Raw genomic sequence first — 21,565 nt, forward strand, 5'->3', positions numbered from 1 at the left:
GATATGATATGTTTTAGGATATGATAAATGTTGTGACATGATATATTTTATGATATGATACGGCACGATGTGATACGATGTATGACATGAATGATATGCGGTAAAAAATGTTTTGACATGATGCACAACTCAAAAACATGTTTTGAAAGCTATGATATATATGATATGATAGGAAGGAAAATAGGAAAAAGTTGTTTTACATAGTTTAATAAATGTGAAAAATATTTACCTCATGCATTATTTTATGTTTTATGCATAGGGGTATTACCCCCTTTATGATGAGTACGGACGCGTACATTATGAAAATGAAAATGATTATTATGTATAACATGATGCTATGAGAGTCGCTACTTCTTCCAGGGGTCCGACAATAGCACCAGAGAATATTAGCCCACAAAAAATGGGTCTAGGAGGTGTGCGAACTAATTGGTGGGTCCAAATTCGCATTTATGGGTCGTGTGTAGAATAGTAAATACACATCCAATGCCCGCTTAGGATAGTCACCTAAGAAAATACGATTTTAAAATGATAGGTCACATTCATGTTGCATCTCTTTGCATTTCTTAACCCTAAAAGTGGATTCACTTACTAAGCATTTCTTAAAATACTCCAATCACGTTCTACTTCTATATTTTGCGTAAAAGCAAGACATCCCTACATGGTTGCTACGTTATGTGAAAATAATAGTGACTTTAGGTCAGTAGAAATCTAAGTCGTTACACTTAATATATGTTAGGCATCTATTTAATTCATACCTTTAAAAAGTTTTAATTACTCATTATGATTCTAACAAACAAACAAACAAAATTAGGCACGTTCTCTGTCTCTCTTACTTATGTCCATAAATTTTGAGTAAATTCGATTATTAATTATGAACTTTGGACAAGCCTTGACCTTGTGGTCGAAAAAATAGAGCGGTAGGGTTTATTAAAGAAATTTGAGACATTTCATATATATACACTAGATTGTTTATACATTTGGGAAGTGTTCAATTTAAATTATATGTTAATAATTACTAAATAAATATACTAATTTATGCTTGTAGAACTAAAATAATAAAAGGCCAATTTGAATTTAGTTTAATGATAAATGTATTCGTTACCATTTAATTACAATTCTGAACTCGAATTCGGTATTTGGTGGCTATGCATTCCCTTGCAACATGGTTACATTACTTATTAGTTCTACAGTCTTTTTAGCATGCTTTGTTATCACTCACATGTGCTTCCTAGAAAAATTTATAAGAGGTCACCCAATATAAAATTGCTCAAAGCAAAACATGCTTAACTATGAAGTTTTTATAATTGAGTCACTGGAAAAGAAGGCATACCTACAGTGTTCTGATACCAATTATAACAACTCATGCCTAGGATTCAAAATCTGAATTCTGCACTTGATGGCCCACACATCCTCTTGCGACTTAGTTAAGTTAGTGGTGTAACGACCCTAGATTTCATATACCTAAAGTCGCAGATATTATCTTATTCTAAGCTCATATGCGGGATGTAACTCTTAAAACATCATCATTTATGTAATAATTTCAAAAGATTAAAATATACTTCATCATTGAAAACACCGTCATGATCTTACATGTTTAACATATAATGTTGAAATGCAATTAAAAACGAATATGAAATAATTTAAAAAGATGAAATGCAAGACAACTATTCTAACCTAGGTCTAGAAATTTAATTATGTTCTATCCGATGCATGTTCCATGGTCTCTGATGTGCGATGTAACGAATCAGTATTAAGAAAAAATATGAGGTCGTCGGAGGATGCGAAAATTTTGGCGACAGATCTTACACGACCACGACCTCGTGGATCATCCCTAGACACGTCCCTCCCTCCTCTAGCTTTCAGCCAACGCCTTGAACACCTGCACAGAGGAAGAAAATAGCAGAAAAATCGAGAGAGAGAGAGAGTTCGTAGTTTTTCTGGCGTGCGAAACAACTCGAAAATGTGAGCCCTGACCCTTAACTGAGCAAATCACACCGAAAAAGTCCTCACCAGCCTCAGTACGCCCACCCCAAAGTAAATTGACGCCACTTAGGCGTCGTCGCCACTGTTGTCGTCACGTAGCCGTCGTCTCCCCCGATGTCCAACAACCACGAAACTTTGTGGGAGAGAGGAGAATAAGCAAATAGAGAGAAAAAGGAAGAAAAGACGAAAAGCAATTTCAGAAACCATCAAACAGAGGAGAGAGAAAACAGCGTCGGAGAATCGCAGAGAGTCGGGTAAGGAAGAAGGATCCTTTGGAACTAGGTCAGACTTGATCCATAAACCGCGACCCAAGTCCAGCGGCCCAACCCAACTGCTTGCAAACCTGTGACCCATCGCTGGTCCAACCTACAAAAACCCAAGGGTTGTGTCACGTGCCTAGGATAAATGCATATTTAGATTCTTAGTTTAAGGTTAGAATAGGTTGTCTTGCACTTCATCATTTTAAATTATTTTATTTTGTATTTGTTTTATTTTTAATTTCATTATTTGGTTTGAAGGACTAAGATCATCGGTATTTTTTAGAGTTAAAGATGTTTTAAATGTTTTCAACATTTATAGTAAAGATGATGTTCCCTTTTAAGGGTTAGATTTCGCATTTCAGCAGAGTATGAGACATTAGTAGCGACTCTAAATAAGTAAAAATTTAGGGTCGTTGCATGCGATGTCACCGTCAACCGTACAAAGGCATCTTACCTGAAAAATGATGTAGCACACGGCTAGAGTATTTCAAAGAATACTTAGTAAGTGAATCCACTGTAGGGGTTATGCAAAGATGCAAATACATGCAATTATACTCTAGAAACCTATCATTATCTCATCTAGGGGTGGCCTCCATTTCGAACTAATTTGGATGTGTAGTACTTTTCTACATACGATCCACACGTGCGAGTGTGAATCCCTAGGCGGTTCGCATCCCCCCTGGACCCATCATTGTCGAGCTAGCTGACCGTAGCGATATCTAGAGGTTAGTGAACCCCTGAGTGTCATGCTCAACATGATCACCGTCATCATCATAACGTGTGCGTCCACACTCATCATCATAAAAGGAAAAGTATCCCGATGCTTATGTACATATAGAAATGCATGAGGTCCCTCTAACTTCTCATCTTTAAAACGTCTTCATGACACAACCCTAGTTTAATCTTTATATTACTATTAGTAATACATGAGCGTTAACTATTCATCTTAACATTGTTGTTAATATTTCGTATGGTTGTGTCCTAGGCCGATTTCTCAACATGATGCAATAAGGAATTCATAACATACATCTTAACTTAATGTGGAAAACATCGCCATATTAAGGTAACAAAATCATACATCATCATAATGCCATCAAATACATCATAATTATGATAATACATCATCGGGCATCATCATGCATCATCATATAACTCATACACATCATCATACATCATAGTTCCTAGTTATAAAGTATAAAGAACCAAGCTAGTGCCACTAGGCATGTGTCGTCATACAGCAAACAAGTATCTAGCCTATCCTATAGTAAGACCACTTACTTCAATTTTTTCTTCTCTCTCGATTTTTCTCTGAATTCTTCCTCTTGTAGGACTTCTATGGTGTGGCTGAAGATGGGTGGGAGCGTGGCGATCCGTGGGCAGCGGGAGGGCGAGTGTTGGGGTGTTGGAACGAGAACTCTGGCGCTTGTCTTCACTGAATTTTTAGATTTTTTTTTATATATATTAACGAAACGTTACAACTGGTCATCCAAAATAGAATTGTTCCAAGCAAAGCATTCTTAACTATGAAGTTTCTATAATTTAGTTATCGAAAATGAAGGTGTACTATGATGGTATAAGTAGTAATTTTCAATTCTTTTAAGCATTTTTTAGTCATTCTATCCTCATGATCTCTCTCATTCGGATGTGGTCTCCGTTCATTCATGTACCCCCTCCTTTACTTGGATGTCACATGTTCAATATTATTTATCACGACATCTAACATTCATCTCGAATATCTACCTTAATACATTGATATTCGCATCAATTTATCAAATAACTAACTAATATTAAAAAAGCAGCAAAAATTAAATTAGTTACTTTTAAAAAAGTATGATATTTAAAAAAAATTAAGAAGTTGATTTGATATTTTAAATGTTTAGGCCAAAATAGCAATGAATGAATTAATTAAAATTTAAAATTAAAATGATTGAATGGTTACAATTTACCTCCCTAAAGAAATTTTATTATTCCAAAAGTCAACTTATTAATTTTTTATAAGTACAGACCTATTAATGCAATTTATGATAACTTTTTGCGTGGTAGAAATTAAGCTATTGAATTTATTCTAAATTTGGACTCACTCTAAAATCATTTTTGTTAAACTATTGAATATTATTTTAATAATTATTAAATCCTATTAAATAAATTATTAAAAAGTTAAAAAGGAAAACTCACGATTATAAAATTATATTTCATTTTGTTAAAAGTATATAAATTAGTTTCTTTCTAAAAACAATAATATAAAAAGAAAAAAAAAATCTTGGGTTATTAGAATTAAGAAAACTAAAAATTATGAGGTTTTATTTACTATTTTATTTAAATCCTATTAAGCTTAAAGTTTAATATTTGTATATTTTAATTTTTAGACTTTTAAAATAACTATTTTTAGTTTTTAAACTTTTAAATTTATTGTAGTTTGGTGCATGTTGGATGATGAGAGTCTATATCTGCTAATTTAGGGAATAATCATGGGTTTATAACAAAGGAATACTCTCTCCATTGGTATGAGGCTTTTTGGGGAAGTCTTAAGCAAAGTCTATGAGCACTTATACTCAAAGTGGACAATACCATACTATTGTGGAGAGTCGTGTTCGTCTAACATGGTATCAGAGTCATGCCCTAAACTTAGCCGTAAATTTTCAAATATCGAACAAAGGAGTCTAAAAGAAAAGGAGTAAAGCATCCTCGAAGGCAGTAAAAAATGACTAAGACGAGAGTCGTAGACTTCTACCAAAGTTTCAATTATATCCGTGAAGTTTGAAATGATTAATGAGAGAGTTAATGTATACCAATAGGGTTTAAAGTAAGATAGGGAAGTTGAGGGAGATGCATATAAATAGGAGAACACATGTAGTAGTTTGAAATGTGAGTGAAGGAAGCTTGATTATGTGATGGCTTCCTACAAGACCTTAGTTGTGTTGTTTGGTGTTTTTGTGAGTTTATGTTGTTTGAATATTGAGGCGAGTGAAGCAGCCCGCCGTCTCCAACAAACACCTTCCTCGTCCGACCAACATGTCAATTCACAATTGCTTACTCTCCCGTTACCAATACCACCTATCCGTCTCCCTCCTCTTATACCAATACCGCCTATCCGTCTCCCTCCTCTTATACCAATACCGCCTATCCGTCTCCCTCCTCTTATACCAATACCGCCTATCCGTCTCCCTCCTCTTATACCAATACCGCCTATCCGTCTCCCTCCTCTACCTATTCTTCCACCTTTAATACTACCACCAATATTTCCTCTTAGACCACCACCTCCTCCTCCTCCAACTACAATTCCACCCCCGCCACCTCCTCCACCGCCTCCTCCTCCACCAACTACAATTCCACCTCCTCCACCTCGTCCCAACATTCCACCAACTTCACCGCCTCTTCCGAGCATTCCTCCTATGGCTTTACCACCTCGTCCCAACATTCCACCAATTGCTTTGCCTCCTCAACCAACTATTCCACCAATTGCTTTGCCCCCACGCCCCATGATTCCACCAATGGCTTCGCCCCCTCGTCCCATCATTTCGCCAACTTTACCACCTCGCCCTAACATTACACCAATGGCTTTGCCCCCTCGTCCAATCGTTCCACCGATAGTATCACCTCCTCGTCCAAGCATTCCACCAATGGCTTCGCCCCCTCGTCCCATCATTTCGCCAACTTTACCACCTCGCCCTAACATTACACCAATGGCTTTGCCCCCTCGTCCAATTGTTCCACCGATAGTATCACCTCCTCGTCCAAGCATTCCACCAATGGCTTCGCCCCCTCGTCCCATCATTTCGCCAACTTTACCACCTCGCCCTAACATTACACCAATGGCTTTGCCCCCTCGTCCAATTGTTCCACCGATAGTATCACCTCCTCGTCCAAGCATTCCACCAATGGCTTCGCCCCCTCGTCCCATCATTTCGCCAACTTTACCACCTCGCCCTAACATTACACCAATGGCTTTGCCCCCTCGTCCAATTGTTCCACCGATAGTATCACCTCCTCGTCCAAGCATTCCACCAATGGCTTCGCCCCCTCGTCCCATCATTTCGCCAACTTTGCCACCTCGCCCTAACATTCCACCAATGGCATCACCACCTCGTCCAATCGTTCCACCGACAGCATCACCCCCTCGTCCAAGCATTCCACCAATGGCTTTGTCCCCTCGTCCAATCGTTCCACCGATAGTATCACCTCCTCGTCCAAGCATTCCACCAATGGCTTCGCCCCCTCGTCCCATCATTTCGCCAACTTTACCACCTCGCCCTAACATTACACCAATGGCTTTGCCCCCTCGTCCAATTGTTCCACCGATAGTATCACCTCCTCGTCCAAGCATTCCACCAATGGCTTCACCCCCTCGTCCCATCATTTCGCCAACTTTGCCACCTCGCCCTAACATTCCACCAATGGCATCACCACCTCGTCCAATCGTTCCACCGACAGCATCACCCCCTCGTCCAAGCATTCCACCAATGGCTTTGCCCCCTCGTCCAATCGTTCCACCGATAGTATCACCTCCTCGTCCAAGCATTCCACCAATGGCTTCACCCCCTCGTCCCATCATTTCGCCAACTTTACCACCTCGCCCTAACATTACACCAATGGCTTTGCCCCCTCGTCCAATCGTTCCACCGATAGTATCACCTCCTCGTCCAAGCATTCCACCAATGGCTTCGCCCCCTCGTCCCATCATTTCGCCAACTTTACCACCTCGCCCTAACATTACACCAATGGCTTTGCCCCCTCGTCCAATCGTTCCACCGATAGTATCACCTCCTCGTCCAAGCATTCCACCAATGGCTTCGCCCCCTCGTCCCATCATTTCGCCAACTTTACCACCTCGCCCTAACATTACACCAATGGCTTTGCCCCCTCGTCCAATCGTTCCACCGATAGTATCACCTCCTCGTCCAAGCATTCCACCAATGGCTTCGCCCCCTCGTCCCATCATTTCGCCAACTTTACCACCTCGCCCTAACATTACACCAATGGCTTTGCCCCCTCGTCCAATTGTTCCACCGATAGTATTACCTCCTCGTCCAAGCATTCCACCAATGGCTTCACCCCCTCGTCCCATCATTTCGCCAACTTTACCACCTCGCCCTAACATTACACCAATGGCTTTGCCCCCTCGTCCAATTGTTCCACCGATAGTATCACCTCCTCGTCCAAGCATTCCACCAATGGCTTCGCCCCCTCGTCCCATCATTTCGCCAACTTTGCCACCTCGCCCTAACATTCCACCCATGGCCTCACCACCTCGTCCAATTGTTCCACCGACAGCATCACCCCCTCGTCCAAGCATTCCACCAATGGCTTCGCCTCCTCGTCCCATAATTTCGCCAACTTTGCCACCTCGCCCTAACATTCCACCCATGGCCTCACCACCTCGTCCAATCGTTCCACCAATAGCATCACCTCCTCGTCCAAGCATTCCACCAATGGCTTCGCCCCCTCGTCCCATCATTTCACCAACTTTGCCACCTCGCCCTAACATTCCACCAATGGCCTCACCACCTCGTCCCATCGTTCCACCGATAGCATCACCTCCTCACCCAAGCATTCCACCAATGGCTTCGCCCCCTCGTCCCATCATTTCGCCAACTTTGCCACCTCGCCCTAACATTCCACCCATGGCCTCACCACCTCGTCCAATCGTTCCACCGACAGCATCACCCCCTCGTCCAAGCATTCCACCAATGGCTTCGCCCCCTCGTCCCATAATTTCGCCAACTTTGCCACCTCGCCCTAACATTCCACCCATGGCCTCACCACCTCGTCCAATCGTTCCACCGACAGCATCACCTCCTCGTCCAAGCAGTCCACCAATGGCTTTGCCCCCTCGTCCCATCATTTCGCCAACTTTGCCACCTCGCCCTAACATTCCACCCATGGCCTCACCACCTCGTCCAATCATTCCACCGACAGCATCACCTCCTCGTCCAAGCAGTCCACCAATGGCTTCGCCCCCTCGTCCCATCATTTCGCCAACTTTGCCACCTCGCCCTAACATTCCACCAATGGCTTCACCACCTCGTCCAATCATTCCACCGATAGCATCGCCACCTGGTCCAATCATTCCACCAATAGCTTCACCACCTCGCCGTAGCATTCCACCAATGGCTTCACACCCTTATCAATTTATTCTATCAACTGCTTAGTCTCCTCGTCCAACCATTCCATCAATAGTTTTGCCACCTCGCCCTAACAATCCACCCATTGCTTCACCATTGTCATCCTTGTATTCCAGGGACTGCTCCTCTCAAAGTTCCACTTGTTGGTTCACCTCCTCTACCATCAAAGTACTAGTGTTACTAGTGTTTCACGAGTTTGCACTGAAAAACCACCATCTTTATCTCCACATTGAAATTTTAATTGTTTGAACTTATGTTTTCAAACCTTATCATATGAACTACTACAACATCAATGTAACTTCTTTAAGTTATATATTAATAATAAACATTATGGTAATTGTTAGCATTATTTTAATGACCTTACTAAGATCAAAATGCAAGAAAATCCTTTTCTTTGTCATCTATATTAAAATAGGAATATTAACTTAATTTTAAAAATTTGTGTAAGTTTTCTCGGTACCAAAGCATTAAGATATATATCCTTTGAAATTCATTCCATTGGATGACAACAAATCTTATACATGTAGAATTAGATTACAAATCCCATTGGCTAGAATGTCTCCTTCACCCTCATGTATTTTTTTTTTCCCATTATTAATACACTTATACATGTAGAATTAGATTCCATTTTCAGTAACTATAATCTTTTGAGATCATCTTTGGCATCATCAATGGAAGTTTTTCCTTGTTTTGAACTTTCAAAGTAATCCCACCCTAAAAGTAAAAATGGAACAAACATATGAAATGGAAGGTTTTATTTTTTAGTTTAACCAATTGGAACCTCAGACCATTTAATAGAAAGTATATGCTCTATCACAATCTATCACAATTATTGAGTTAGGTTCATATTATAGCCTCTTGATTCAAATTTGTGAGAACATATTGTTGTAAATTATTTCATAGTTTTTTTTAGGTTTATATTGTGAATATATTGCTAATATAAGCATAATTTTATCTATTGAGATGTTGTTTCCTTGACAAATATCAAAAGTTTGAATTTTTATCTCTCCACCTGTTGATCCAAAAAAAAAAAAAAAAAAGTCATATGAATAGTAACTTACTAGTCTCATAAATTGTTATAAATCTAACATGTTTTGTCACGATCCAACTTTCAAGGTTTTGAATCTGGAACCATGACTAAAAAGATCGAGATAAAAGAATAAATATAAAAATAAGATAAATTTTAAATCAAATAAAGATAAACAATATTACAATTAAATACAAAACGAAATTCAATTACAAAACAATGCTGCTCAAACTTATTACAAATTAGGAGAGAGGTCACCGATATAATTATAAAACAAAATACAAATGACTTACAATATAAAAATGGACTGACGCTCTGAAATGACCCCCTCTATGACTGTACTGCTCTCGAGCGGTCCCTACCTCGATCTGCTGCCTTCAAACACTTGAAAAAAGAAAGGGAAAATGGGTGAGTATAAAAAGACTTAGGAAGCAAACTATTTGTAACCTCTCATCGCATTCTTAACCTAGTAGGTATCCACAGGATTTACTCTTAGTTTTAGGAAGTTCGAGATTAGTATCTATTGCTATATGAGTATCTAGAGGGCCTCAAAGTTTCCAGCAGTATTTTAGCTACTCACATACCCGCTTTGGGTTCAAAGAAGGTGGTTCACTCTTTTCTGACATCTCAAATTTACCGAGAGGCATGCCCCATCGCTGGGGTGAACTAATCTTCCGTTCTTTGACTTATGGTAACTAGCTTTGCCTATGCAATGAAGAACTAGTGTCTTGAGTTAAGGTGGTACCTCATGGAACTCCATCTCTGGTGAGGACAATATGTTGTGTGCTCGCTTGCTCGTCATCCATGGGAGGTTAGCTGGAAAACCCTCTTGCAAGACCATATGCTTGTAAGCTACGAAGGCTACCCGTGTGATTGGACCTCTATCAGTATGGATCTACTGCATAGGATAATCCAACTAAATATCAAGTCAAACAACCCCAACTGACCTATGCCTGACTCGACAGTCCAAGTATCAAAGTGGAAAGGGTAGTAGAGACTCTGATGACATCGTTAAACTTATGACACCATAAATAGGGCTAACACTCTAGAGAGCTACCTTTGTGATTCTTGGGTAACATGGAGGTCTACTAGGTTCTTAGCGGAGTCAAGACAGTTTTAACTTTATCTTTCATTTCTAGGATATCTAGGACTAACTCATTGACCTATTCCATACTCTAAGTGCACACAAGTCTAGACCTCTGATCGATGCTCACAAACCTTAGATGCAGGATATATTGGAAATATATTAACTTAGGTCAGCTCACAACCGCTTTAGCTCTAGCGCCCTAGTCTTAACTTTGCTCTCTTGTGCATGCTTTGATAGGAAGATTATTCTATCAATCACCTTGAGCATGATATACATAATCTAAACATTCATGCAAGCTTATTATCGAGATATCCTATCAATCACCTAAAGAGCTAAAAACATTCACATAGACAAATAAGCTAAAACATAGAGATAACATCAATCAATCGCCTGAAACATAGATCACAATAAACCATCCTTCTTTCCGGTGAGAACCCAAAACAAAATCCACGACCTTGAAACTGTCCGCTCCAACCTCTATACCGAGTAAAACAACCAGGAAAACCCTCACCGATCTTGGTTTCATGGAGAAAGAAGGAGAAGCAACCAAAGAGGAAGAGGAAGAAAAAGGACGAAAAAAGACGTCGGAAACCACCACACAGAGGAGAGAGAAAAATCCATCGAAGAAACGCAGAGAGTCGGGTAAAGAAGAAGGATCCATCATATCTGAGTCAGACCCGAACCGAAAACCCGCAACCCAAACTGCACTGGCTCAGCCCAACCTGTAGTGGCCCAAGACGTAAGGCCCAAACACCTCAGCTCATAAGCTATCGTCGGTCCAACCCGCTCTGCAACCGACATCCGAGAACCCAAACCCGCTATATAACCCGAGAGCCAAGGCCCAAAACCCTCTATATCTAGTAGCCCACCAACTCGCCTGCGACCTAGTAAGTCGCCCGATAGACGCGACCCGAACCAAACTACAACCCGTGCCTCGACCCAACGATGTTGCACGATGTGGCTCGCCTTGTCTTTGCCACGTGGCACCCTGCAGTGCAAGCAACCTTTCGACTAGGCTCAGTGGCTTTTCTAGCGGCTTATCATCTCAGTTTCCCATTTTCAGCCCGGTTTCCATCATTTCGACCCTCCCGAAACTTTTTTCGACCCCAATTAAGGTAACTAAGGTCATTTTGGGGTCATATTTCATGTTTATTAATTAATTATTAATTTAATTATGAAATACTAACGAAAGGTGACGAACGGTGTGATAGGAAACGAACCCCGATAACCTTTGGAGCAGCTCTCGAAGAACGAGAGCATATGTTTAGCTAAAGTAGGGAGCACTTCGGCCAAGGCCAAGTAAGTAAGTGGCCCTACTATAGGATATGCTAGAAATTGTATGTGCTAGCGTTTATGTTTACGATGTATGAGTATGATGTTTGAGCCGTGATGCATGATAATGTACGTGATTTATATATTTCGATGTATGACGTACATGACATATTTCATTACGATAAGTATCATGATTGCATGATGTTTGTCTTAATATTTTGATGTTTTTCATATTAAGCATATTATATGATGATGAGTGTCATATTGCATCATGTCGATAGACCAACATAGGACACAACCCTAAGAGCATAAAAATGATATTAATATAAATATCCAACGAGCATGTGTTAGAAGAGAGATGAGATTAGAAGGTTGTGTAAGAAGAGATGTTAAGATGAGAATGAGAGGGACCTCATGCATGTTGTACGTACATAAATATAGGGCTACTTCCCCTAGAGATGATGAGTGCAGATGCGCACAGTATGACGAGCAAGGTGATCATGGGGAACATGATACCAGGAGTTCTACTAACCTCCAAACGTTGCTACATATAGCTTGCTTGACCAGAGAGGGTCTAAGGGATATGCGAGTCGCCTGGGGATCCGCACTCGCACGTGTGGGTCGTGTGTAGGAAAGTATTACACATCCATAGTATTCCGGACTAGAGGCCACTCCTAAATGAGATAGAGATAGGTTCCAAGAGCATGATTGCATGTGATTGCATTTAGCATGACCCCTATAGTGGGGTCACTTACTGAGTATTCTTCGAAATACTCATGATGTGTGCCATATTATTTTTAAGGTACAGGTAAGGCTCCATGTACAGATGGCGGCGACATCGCAAGTAGAGACGATGACACATGCATCGGATAGATGCATATTTAAATTTATAATCTTATGTTAGAATCAGTGGTCTTGTATTTCATCATTTTAAATTATTTTATTTTGTATTTGTTTGAATTTTGAATTCCAGTATTTAGTTTGAAACACGTGGTAGTGTTTTCTAGGAGATGAAGTTTTTTTAAGCATGTTCGAAGTTTATGTGATAAATGATGTTCATTTTAATTGTTAGATAAGTATGAAACGTTAGTAGCGTAGAAATTTAGAGTTGTTACAAAAAACAATTAAAACATTATTCATCACAAATCTCATCGTATAGGCATTTTGGTAATTTCTTAAATCTTACATAGTTTACTTGCCCATAATTCACAACTCATTTTCTAGTCATGCATTTTCTCTTTCTCAGCTTATATAAAAACAATATACATTTCTGAATTTTATTCCAGGGGCATAATAGTATTTTTCTAAATCAAACATACAATGCATTATTATCAAGGATCGTTCTTCTATAGGCCTAAACGTGCATATTCTAACCACCTAAGGTAAGGAATGCTCATTTGCTAGCACACCTTATTGATCCCTACAAGTATTATTTGCCTAAAGTCCGTATGGCTACTTACATAGTTGACGTTTCCCTTCCCAAACAAGTTTTTCCTCGTATTGGAGGCTCTAAAATTTATGAAATTTCTCTAGCAAGTTCTAATTCAAGTCATAATATAGTTAACATTGAAATTGGAGCAAAAATAGTTAAAAGGGAGTCAAACGAGCCGAAAAAGGGCTTACCACAAGCTATCACACACTTTCCAGTGCCAGAAATAAGTGACAAGTGCGAGTATAGACATACGTGCCATCCTCTGATTCTTTCAATTGACTTCTAAGGATTGTGTTTGATCCCTTATGGGCGTGAAATTTACCTAATTATTCTCGTAACGACACATGGTGTGCTCAGGCGAGATGTAGATCATAGATCAAGTAAGGCAGACGGATCGAGTTGCAAGTGCTGAACAAGGTCGTGTGTGGGTCAAAGGGTTGGATATGGATTCAAGTCGCATTAAACCAGAAGACGCATATCATCATTAGACGTGGGATGCATCGCTTCATCCTCTTTTCAACATCTAACATTATCGCAGTCAACTGCATTTCTCCGGTGACCATTCGACGCATGTCTTCCTCTCTACTTGCACTGACATTTGTTTTCCAAAATTTTATCGACTTACGATTCCTTTCTATTTTATTTAGATTTTCATAACTTTCTCTACATAGGTTCTTTCATTAAAATTAAGCGGTAGTGTTTTAATCCATTTTTATAAAGATATTTTTCTAATAATTTATAATCAAACACAAGAAGAAATATGAAAGTCTAAAGACGATAAAAAAAACTATAAATCTTACTATTTTTGTTAGCTATAATAGATGCTATAGAATATGAAAGTATAGTTTGTGTATAAAAACATTTAATAGTATAGATGCTATAGAATATGAAAGTATAGTTTGTGTATAAAAACATTTAATAGTGTTTTTTATTAAAGGTATAATATGTTAGTATAACTAAAATAAAATAATGTTCTATCATTCGTTTATGATTACATCTTTGAACCATATAAAATAAAATAATTTATAGCTTCCATCTTATTACTTATTTATAATTACTAGGCAAGTTTCACATCATTTATTTTTTGCTACATAAATTTTATTATACTCAACAAGGTTTAGTCTTTTTTTTTTTCAGCTATTTTCTTTAAAATTATTTACTCTCGACTAAATTTAAATTTATATACATGCAATGAAATTTTACTATGCATAAATATATATGTATATATACATACACAGTCTTTATCCGTAATTGAAATTCCATAATCAATTGATCTTTTTCGAATTGATCTTTTGCTTACTTCATTCAAGTATATATATATATAAATATAAATAAACTTTAAAAATTACATATTAATAATCAAATTTTTAACGCATGTCATTTCTAACGTACACATTGGATTTCTTTGATACATCAACTTATACTCCAACACATGTAGTCTAATAGGAATGTAATGAACAAGAGCAGCTGGATTATTAGAAGATCATCGTCCTTCTGCAACAATTTCTCCTGTGTCATGCCAATATAATAAATTGTACTTAATTTGAGTATTATTATTGAAGCTCTATGAAAAGAAAAATATAAGCAATGAGAATTGGATAGTAGTAATGAAATTAATAATTTTGTTCGTTCAATTACAATATCAACTCAATGTAGGTGAAAGTATGAAAAAGTTGAACTAATACTTTTTGGTTCAGTTACCATTTGAAACCTCGTCAGTAATAATTTGACACGAAACATGTATGGTGAGCTAAGCTCACCACACCATGAAAATGAAGGTTATATAACTTAATAAAAAACATATATGTTTCTTCATAAAACTTGACATTATGGATTTCAAATATTCTTTCTCAGAGTAGTATACCTATTTTCTATAATTTTGAACCAATTCAATTCCAAATCCAAGTCCACTTACATGCGGATGATCAAGATCAAATATTTTGTTCAAAGCATCGTCAATAACATTATTGGTTGAGGTTATTGCCTCAATTTCGGCTTGTTCAAGGTACTCCCGCCAACAATGTATACAAAATAGATAATAAAATGTTAACTTTTGCCATGCTTCAACCAAAGAGATGGAGTATTATATCTATATATTAGGCATGCATATTTACCTTTCATAGTACATCCAACAAGATTTTCATATGCTGAAAAAAAACATTTATAGTCCATATGAGAATTTCTCTTAAACTAAAATGTGTTTACTTATTGTAATGACCCTAGATTTCTTATCTTGAGTAGCTACTGTCATTCTAACGTAATCGTTATTGTACGAAAATAAGCGTTTAAACTTCATCTTAAAACACTGTCATGGACTTAAGTATTCGAAAATATCTTTTAAAATGACACAATTAAATAAATATACATTATAAGTAAAACTTTATTCTAATTTAAGTCTAAGAAAATAAATACAACTACCCTATGCATATGCCATGGTCTGGAATTGTGATACCGTCGTCAATCGTACAGGGATGCTTTGCCTTTACTTGAGTATTTCAAGAAATACTTAGTAAGCGACCCACTATTGGAGTTAGATGCAAGTACATACAATCATGAGTTATACCTATCATATTAGTCTATATTTTCTTAGGCGGCTATCCTCAATGGGTTAATTAGATGTGTATTTATTGTTATACAAACGGTCCACACATGTGAGTATCGACCCACCAGTCAGTTCGCACACCTCTTAGGCCCCTTTCTTGTTGGGTGTCATTCTCTGGGAGCGGTTGATGTCGAACACCCATTAGGTATATCGACCGTCGCAGCATTATGATAAACATAACGATTGTTTTTCTGCCTAATAATGTGCGCCATACCATCATAAAAGAGGTGTATTCTGCGATGCATGAACAAACAACGATGCATGAGGTCTCAACATTTTCATTCATAATCTTCAATTTTTTCCTTCATACCGTTTTCATCCTAGCTTTCCGTACATAAATTGGGGTTGTGCATTTGTCGGACACACTTTTTCATATAACATTCATATCGTGTATCGTGTCATATCATATCATCAGCAAATCATGTCATAGCACATGTCATACCATTCAGTATCATCTCATAGTCACGTAGTATCACGGACATATCCTGGACTTATCATTTCGTAAACATGTCATAGTCATATCGTTTCATAAACACGTCACAGTCATATCATTTCATAAACATAACCTAGTCATATTCTTTCATAAACATATCATAGTCATATCATTTTATAAACGTATCCTAGTCATATTGTTTCATAAACATATCCTAGTCATATCGTTTCATAAACATATCCTAGTCATATCGTGTCATAAACATATCCTAGTCATATCGTTTCTTAAACATATCATGGTCATCTCATTTCATCAACATATCATAGTCATATCATTTCATAAATATATCATAGTCATATTGTTTCATAAACATATAATTTCACAAACATATCATAGTCATATCGTTTTGCAAACATATCATAGCGATATCGTTTCATAAACATATCACACATGTCAAGCATATGACACAAGTAAAACCATAGGATACGTGTCATCATACTAAACATCAATTTCTAACCATACTTATACTAAAACCACTTACTTGGTTGGCCTTAATCGACATTCTCCCTAAATTTAACTTCTTGAGTTCGTCCTTTGAGGTTGTTCCAAGTATTTTCGACCCTTATTTGCCTTGGATAAAGTCAAATTCAGCTCTGAGAGTGTCAAAACTATACGAATCGGTGCCAAAAGCATCAACCCAAGCCGGATAACCCAATTTTGAGCCGAGCTGCCACTAGAGTCAAGCCGAGCATGTTGAGTCGACAGCCAAATGATTCGACATTTGCATACACGACACGTGGCAACATGGGAAGCTGACGCACGCGCGGGTCTCAGGTCAGATAATGCAGGCGCACGTGTTGCAATACTGGGTTGTGGGTCGAGGTTGTATTAGCTTTCGGGCTGCGAGTGGTTTACTGGGTTGTTGCGTGTGGGTTTGATCTTTCGTCTGACTCGTGATTACAGCACCACGTCTGGGCCGAGCGTGGTCTGTGAGCCTTGGGTCTTAATATTCTTGTGGGTTCAAGGTTGCTGTTTTTTAGGCTTGTTTCAATTTGGATCAAGGGTAGCTGAATCCAACCTGACCCAAGATATTGTCTTCTTCGCCCGTTTATGACGTAATTTTCTCAGGATTTTTTTCTCCTCCCGAACATTTTCGATGACATTCCCATCATCGTTTCTTTCCAGATCTAACTATCTTTCTCCTCTAGTTACTTCCTCCTCTCACTAATGGGGTCGTAATACATTATCCACCTATAAAAATGTGAGATTTTCTGACATTATCGTTTGTCGTAAAACTCACTCTCATCGGTGACGTGATTCTATCTCAAAACCATACTAAACTCATTAAAACTCACCGGTACTCACCCATGTTGGCAATGGTTTCCTCCTACGACGTGTTTCATTCACAGTTGGACGAAGTAAAGCTTCGATTCTCGTCGGTGGTGTGCACAGAGGATTTCGAAGTGTTCACCTTCCGTCTTCCCTCCATCTCTCACGATCTCATATGTATTGTTGTGTTTGGTGGGCAGAATGGAGGTGGGTGGTCTGTGTGGGGAGGGAGGTGGGTGTTAAATAAAACTCACTAATTTGTGAAGTAAATCTCACACACACTAACGATAGAATGCTCCGGTACCACTTTGTAAAAATACTACTCGCATATTTGTGAAGAAGATGTCGAGAGAGGAGAGACAGAGACAAGGAACACTGAGTTTATCCAAAAAAGTCTTTTCTATTAGTTCTTTGTATTTTCCTTTACTCCGTTTCTCCAAAAAAGTCTTTTCTATTACTTCTTTGTATTTTCCTTTACTCCGTTTCTTTTTGCTCTCTTGGTCTGTATTTCTTTTCTTCTCTTGCTCTGATATAAGGATTAGGTATTTATAAGTGATATAACCATTAGGTATTTATAAGTTTTCTCTAATAATAGGTATGGGAGAGACACCCATCAACTTGCCATTATTCTTACAACCCCGTCACTTTTCAAATTAACCTCTCCTACTAAATTTCCTAAAATTAACATTTAACATTTTAAGTTTATTCCAGCAAAACTCCTTAATAAATTTAAATGCTCCTACCATCTGTCATGTCAATCATCTTCTTGTATTTTTTAAAAAATACTTTCGTTAGTAGGTTTGTAGAAATGTCTGCAACACTATCCTGACTTGCCACATGCAGTAATTTCACGCTTCTTTCCTTCACATGATCTCTGATAAAGTGAAATCGAACGTCAATGTGTTTGCTTCTTTCATGGTTCACTAGGTTCTTTGCCAACTCAATTGCTTATTTGTTGTCAACTTGAATCACGGTTGCACCTCGTTGCTTTAGCTCTATCGTGCTCAACAAATTTCTAATTCATATCGCGTGACACACACACCAAGATGCTGCCACATACTCCGCTTCACACGTCGAGAGTGTCGCAATCAGTTGTTTCTTTGAAAGCCAAGTAAATGTTGTGTTGCCCATGAAGAATACATAACCCGATGTACTTTTCCGATCGTCTATGTCTCCGCACCAATCACTGCCAGAGTAACCAATTAACTTGTAATCTTCTGTTTTCGAGTAGAATAACCCAAGTCACACTATTCCTTGGATGTACGGTAGGACTCGCTTCAACGCCTTCCAATGTGAATAAATCAGCTCCTCCATGAACTAGCTTATAATGCTGACACTTAATGAAAAATCTGGCCTTGTGCATGTAAGATAGCGAAGGCTTCCTACCAGGCTCCGGTACCTATTTGTATCTACTCGTTCTCCTTCATCGTACTTTGAGAGTTTTTCACCTGGTGCCATTGGTGTTGATACTGGGTTGCAATTTTTGATCTTGTACTTCTTTAAAATCTCCTTTGCATATTTCTCCTGTGATATAAAAATACTTGTCTCTCCTTGTTTAACCTCCAAATCAAGAAAAAACTTCAACAAGCCCAAGTCTGTCATCTCAAATTCTCGTGTCATTGTGCTTTTGAACTCTTCTATCATTTCATCATTGTTGCCTGAAAAGATGAGGTTATCGACATAAAGAGCAACAAGTATCACATTACCTCCACTTTTCTTTGTGTAAAATGCATGCTCGTGGGGACATTGCTTGTACCCCTTCTCTTTGAAGTATATATCGATATGAGTATTCCATGCTTGCCGTGCTTTCTTCAACTTGTAAAGCGCCTTCTTCAATTTTCATGTACTCGAATGGTTGTTTGAGGTAGACTTCTTCTTCAAGCACATCATTCAAGAAGATCAACTTGACATCCATTTAAAAAATCGGCCATTTGAATTGAGCCGTTTGAGAAATGAGCAGTCGGATTGTCTCCCCTCTTGCGACGGGAGCAAACACTTCGCCATAGTCGATTCCCACCTTTTGCCTGTATCCCTTCGCAACAAGTCGCACTTGTACTGCTCTATCTTGCCTTGAGCATTCATCTTTTTTTTGTATGCCCACTTCACACCTATGGGCTGGCTTCCTTCCGGTAATTTTGTCACCTCCCATGAATTGTTGCGATGAATCGCTTTAATCTCCTCATCTATGGCCGTTTGCCACTTCTTATCTCGCACCGCCTCTTCAAATCTGATACTTTCAGCATCTGCCAGAAGACATACAAGGTGTACCTCACTTGTTGAATCATACAAGTCTCACAACTTCGCATTTTGGGCTGTCGTGGTTTATCTTCATCATCGAAAATTTCTGAGTTTGTTGGTGCAACAACTGATGATTCTCCAACTTCGATATTGACTTCCGTCGAATTGTTCCAATCCCATTCGCTTGCTTCATTTACTAGCACATCACGACTCATTATCATCATCTTGCTTATCGGATCAAGTAGCCAGTATCCTTTTGTCTTCTCATCATATCCAATAAAAATATACCTTTTGTTTTTGTCTTCGAGCATCGTTATTCGTTGATACGGTACGTGAGCATAAGCCACACTACCGAACACTTTGAGATGAGAGATTGTAGGCTTTTGTCTGCTTCAAGCCTCTTGTGGTGTTTGATCATCTAACTTCGCATGTGGACATCGATCTTGTACGTAGATGGCGCATTGCACAGCTTCTACCCAAAATTCCTTTGGCATCCTTTTGCTCTTGAGCATTGATCGAACCATATCGAGAATGGTCCGATTCTTTCTCTCGGTCACACCATTTTGTTGAGGGGTGTACGGTGCGGTTAGAAATAACCTTATGCCTTGCTCTTCGCAATACTCCATGAAAGCCATCGAAGTATACTCGCCACCTCTATCGGATCATACAGCTTTGATGGTCTACCAGTTGCCTTCTCCACCATTACTTTGAACTTTTTGAACACCTCAAATGCCTCGAATTTTTCTTTCAGAAAGTAAGCCCAAGTTTTTTATGAGTAATCATCGATAAAAGAAATGAAATACCTCTTTCTGCTGAAAGACTCGGGGGTAATTGGTCCACATATATCTGTACGAATCAACTCGAGAGGTTATTTAGCCCAAAATTCAGCCTTCTTTTGAATTGAGGTTCTCGCATGCTTGCTGACTGTCACGATCATGCTTTTCCAAAGCATGTTGCTTATGGCCACATGATAGATGTCGTAGTCTTGCTTGTTTGGGTCAATTGACAGGGACGTCAACCAATTGAGTGGGGGAGAATGTCACGGTCATGCATGTCCAACGCGTGTTGTCAATGGCCGCATGACAAATGTCCCGGTCTTTCTTGTCCAGGACGTATTGTCCATGGTTGCATGCCCGTTCCAACACCTTTTACATGCTTTCATCCTAGAAAGGTCTTTACTATTTCATATTGCATCAGTATGAGGGTGTATGATTGTTCACCAAAATCATGTCTACACCTGCAAGGGCTAAAATGCCCCAAAATGTACTATAGGGGATATGATTAGTTGTCAACTTCTCCCTACCCGATAGTTATATGCAGTAAGTCATTGTTGTTGCCTTTTGCTTACATTCTCATGTAACACCAATTTAAATTTCCCAAATCTTGCTTTCAGAACTCTCTTTCAAAATCTCTCTGCCCCCACTTTCTAAAACATTCTTCTTGAGCTGGGGCCAGAGGCTCGAGCGTACGTTGCTTGAATATAGACGACGCAAGAACGAATAGGCTTAACTCACTGGTTGCTGAAAAGTGAGTGTCGCACAATCGCAAGTCCACTGCCATCAAAGTGTGATGTGACAAGTGGTATCAGAGCCAAATTCGGCTCCTTGAAAAGTATTACGCAGACATGCTCGTCAAGAAACAACTGGGCAAGTCCCAGGCTAATCAATTAGCTAAAATTGAAGAACAACTACTCTGCATGAGTGAAATTTCCAATGAAATTGGGCTTTTGGAATCTCGCATGAATGAGATGTCTGCTAAAGCCGACAGGTTCAATGAGATG

General features: G+C 38.9%; 1 protein-coding gene across 6 annotated transcripts; it reads left to right on the forward strand.

Annotated features, from left to right (window-relative positions):
• The first annotated feature begins 5,123 nt into the window (after positions 1–5,123).
• Positions 5,124–8,702, forward strand: LOC111463834 (proline-rich extensin-like protein EPR1). Of its 6 annotated transcripts, none has more exons than XM_023107770.1 (3): positions 5,124–6,616; positions 6,749–7,327; positions 7,394–8,702. In XM_023107770.1, the coding sequence occupies exons 1-3, from the start codon at positions 5,135–5,137 to the stop codon at positions 8,390–8,392; spliced, it is 3,060 nt and encodes a 1,019-aa protein (XP_022963538.1). In that variant the 5' UTR covers positions 5,124–5,134; the 3' UTR covers positions 8,393–8,702. The 6 variants fall into 6 exon arrangements, with proteins under 6 accessions (XP_022963538.1, XP_022963539.1, XP_022963540.1 ...); XM_023107771.1 differs by having other exon boundaries at positions 5,124–6,469; positions 6,629–7,327; XM_023107772.1 differs by having other exon boundaries at positions 5,124–5,744; positions 6,390–7,327.
• Positions 8,703–21,565: the final 12,863 nt, after the last annotated feature.

The sequence above is a fragment of the Cucurbita moschata genome, unplaced genomic scaffold, assembly GCF_002738365.1.
Source record: "Cucurbita moschata cultivar Rifu unplaced genomic scaffold, Cmos_1.0 Cmo_Scf00029, whole genome shotgun sequence".
In the NCBI taxonomy this organism is placed as follows: domain Eukaryota; kingdom Viridiplantae; phylum Streptophyta; class Magnoliopsida; order Cucurbitales; family Cucurbitaceae; genus Cucurbita; species Cucurbita moschata.

Excerpts from the sequence above, each read along its gene's own strand:
- LOC111463834 (XM_023107768.1), top strand. The coding sequence starts at position 5,135 with ATGGCTTCCTACAAGACCTTAGTTGTGTTGTTTGGTGTTTTTGTGAGT. Across the intron at positions 7,328-7,393 it reads TCATTTCGCCAACTTTACCA|CCTCGTCCAAGCATTCCACC; the intron begins CCTCGCCCTAAC and ends ATAGTATCACCT.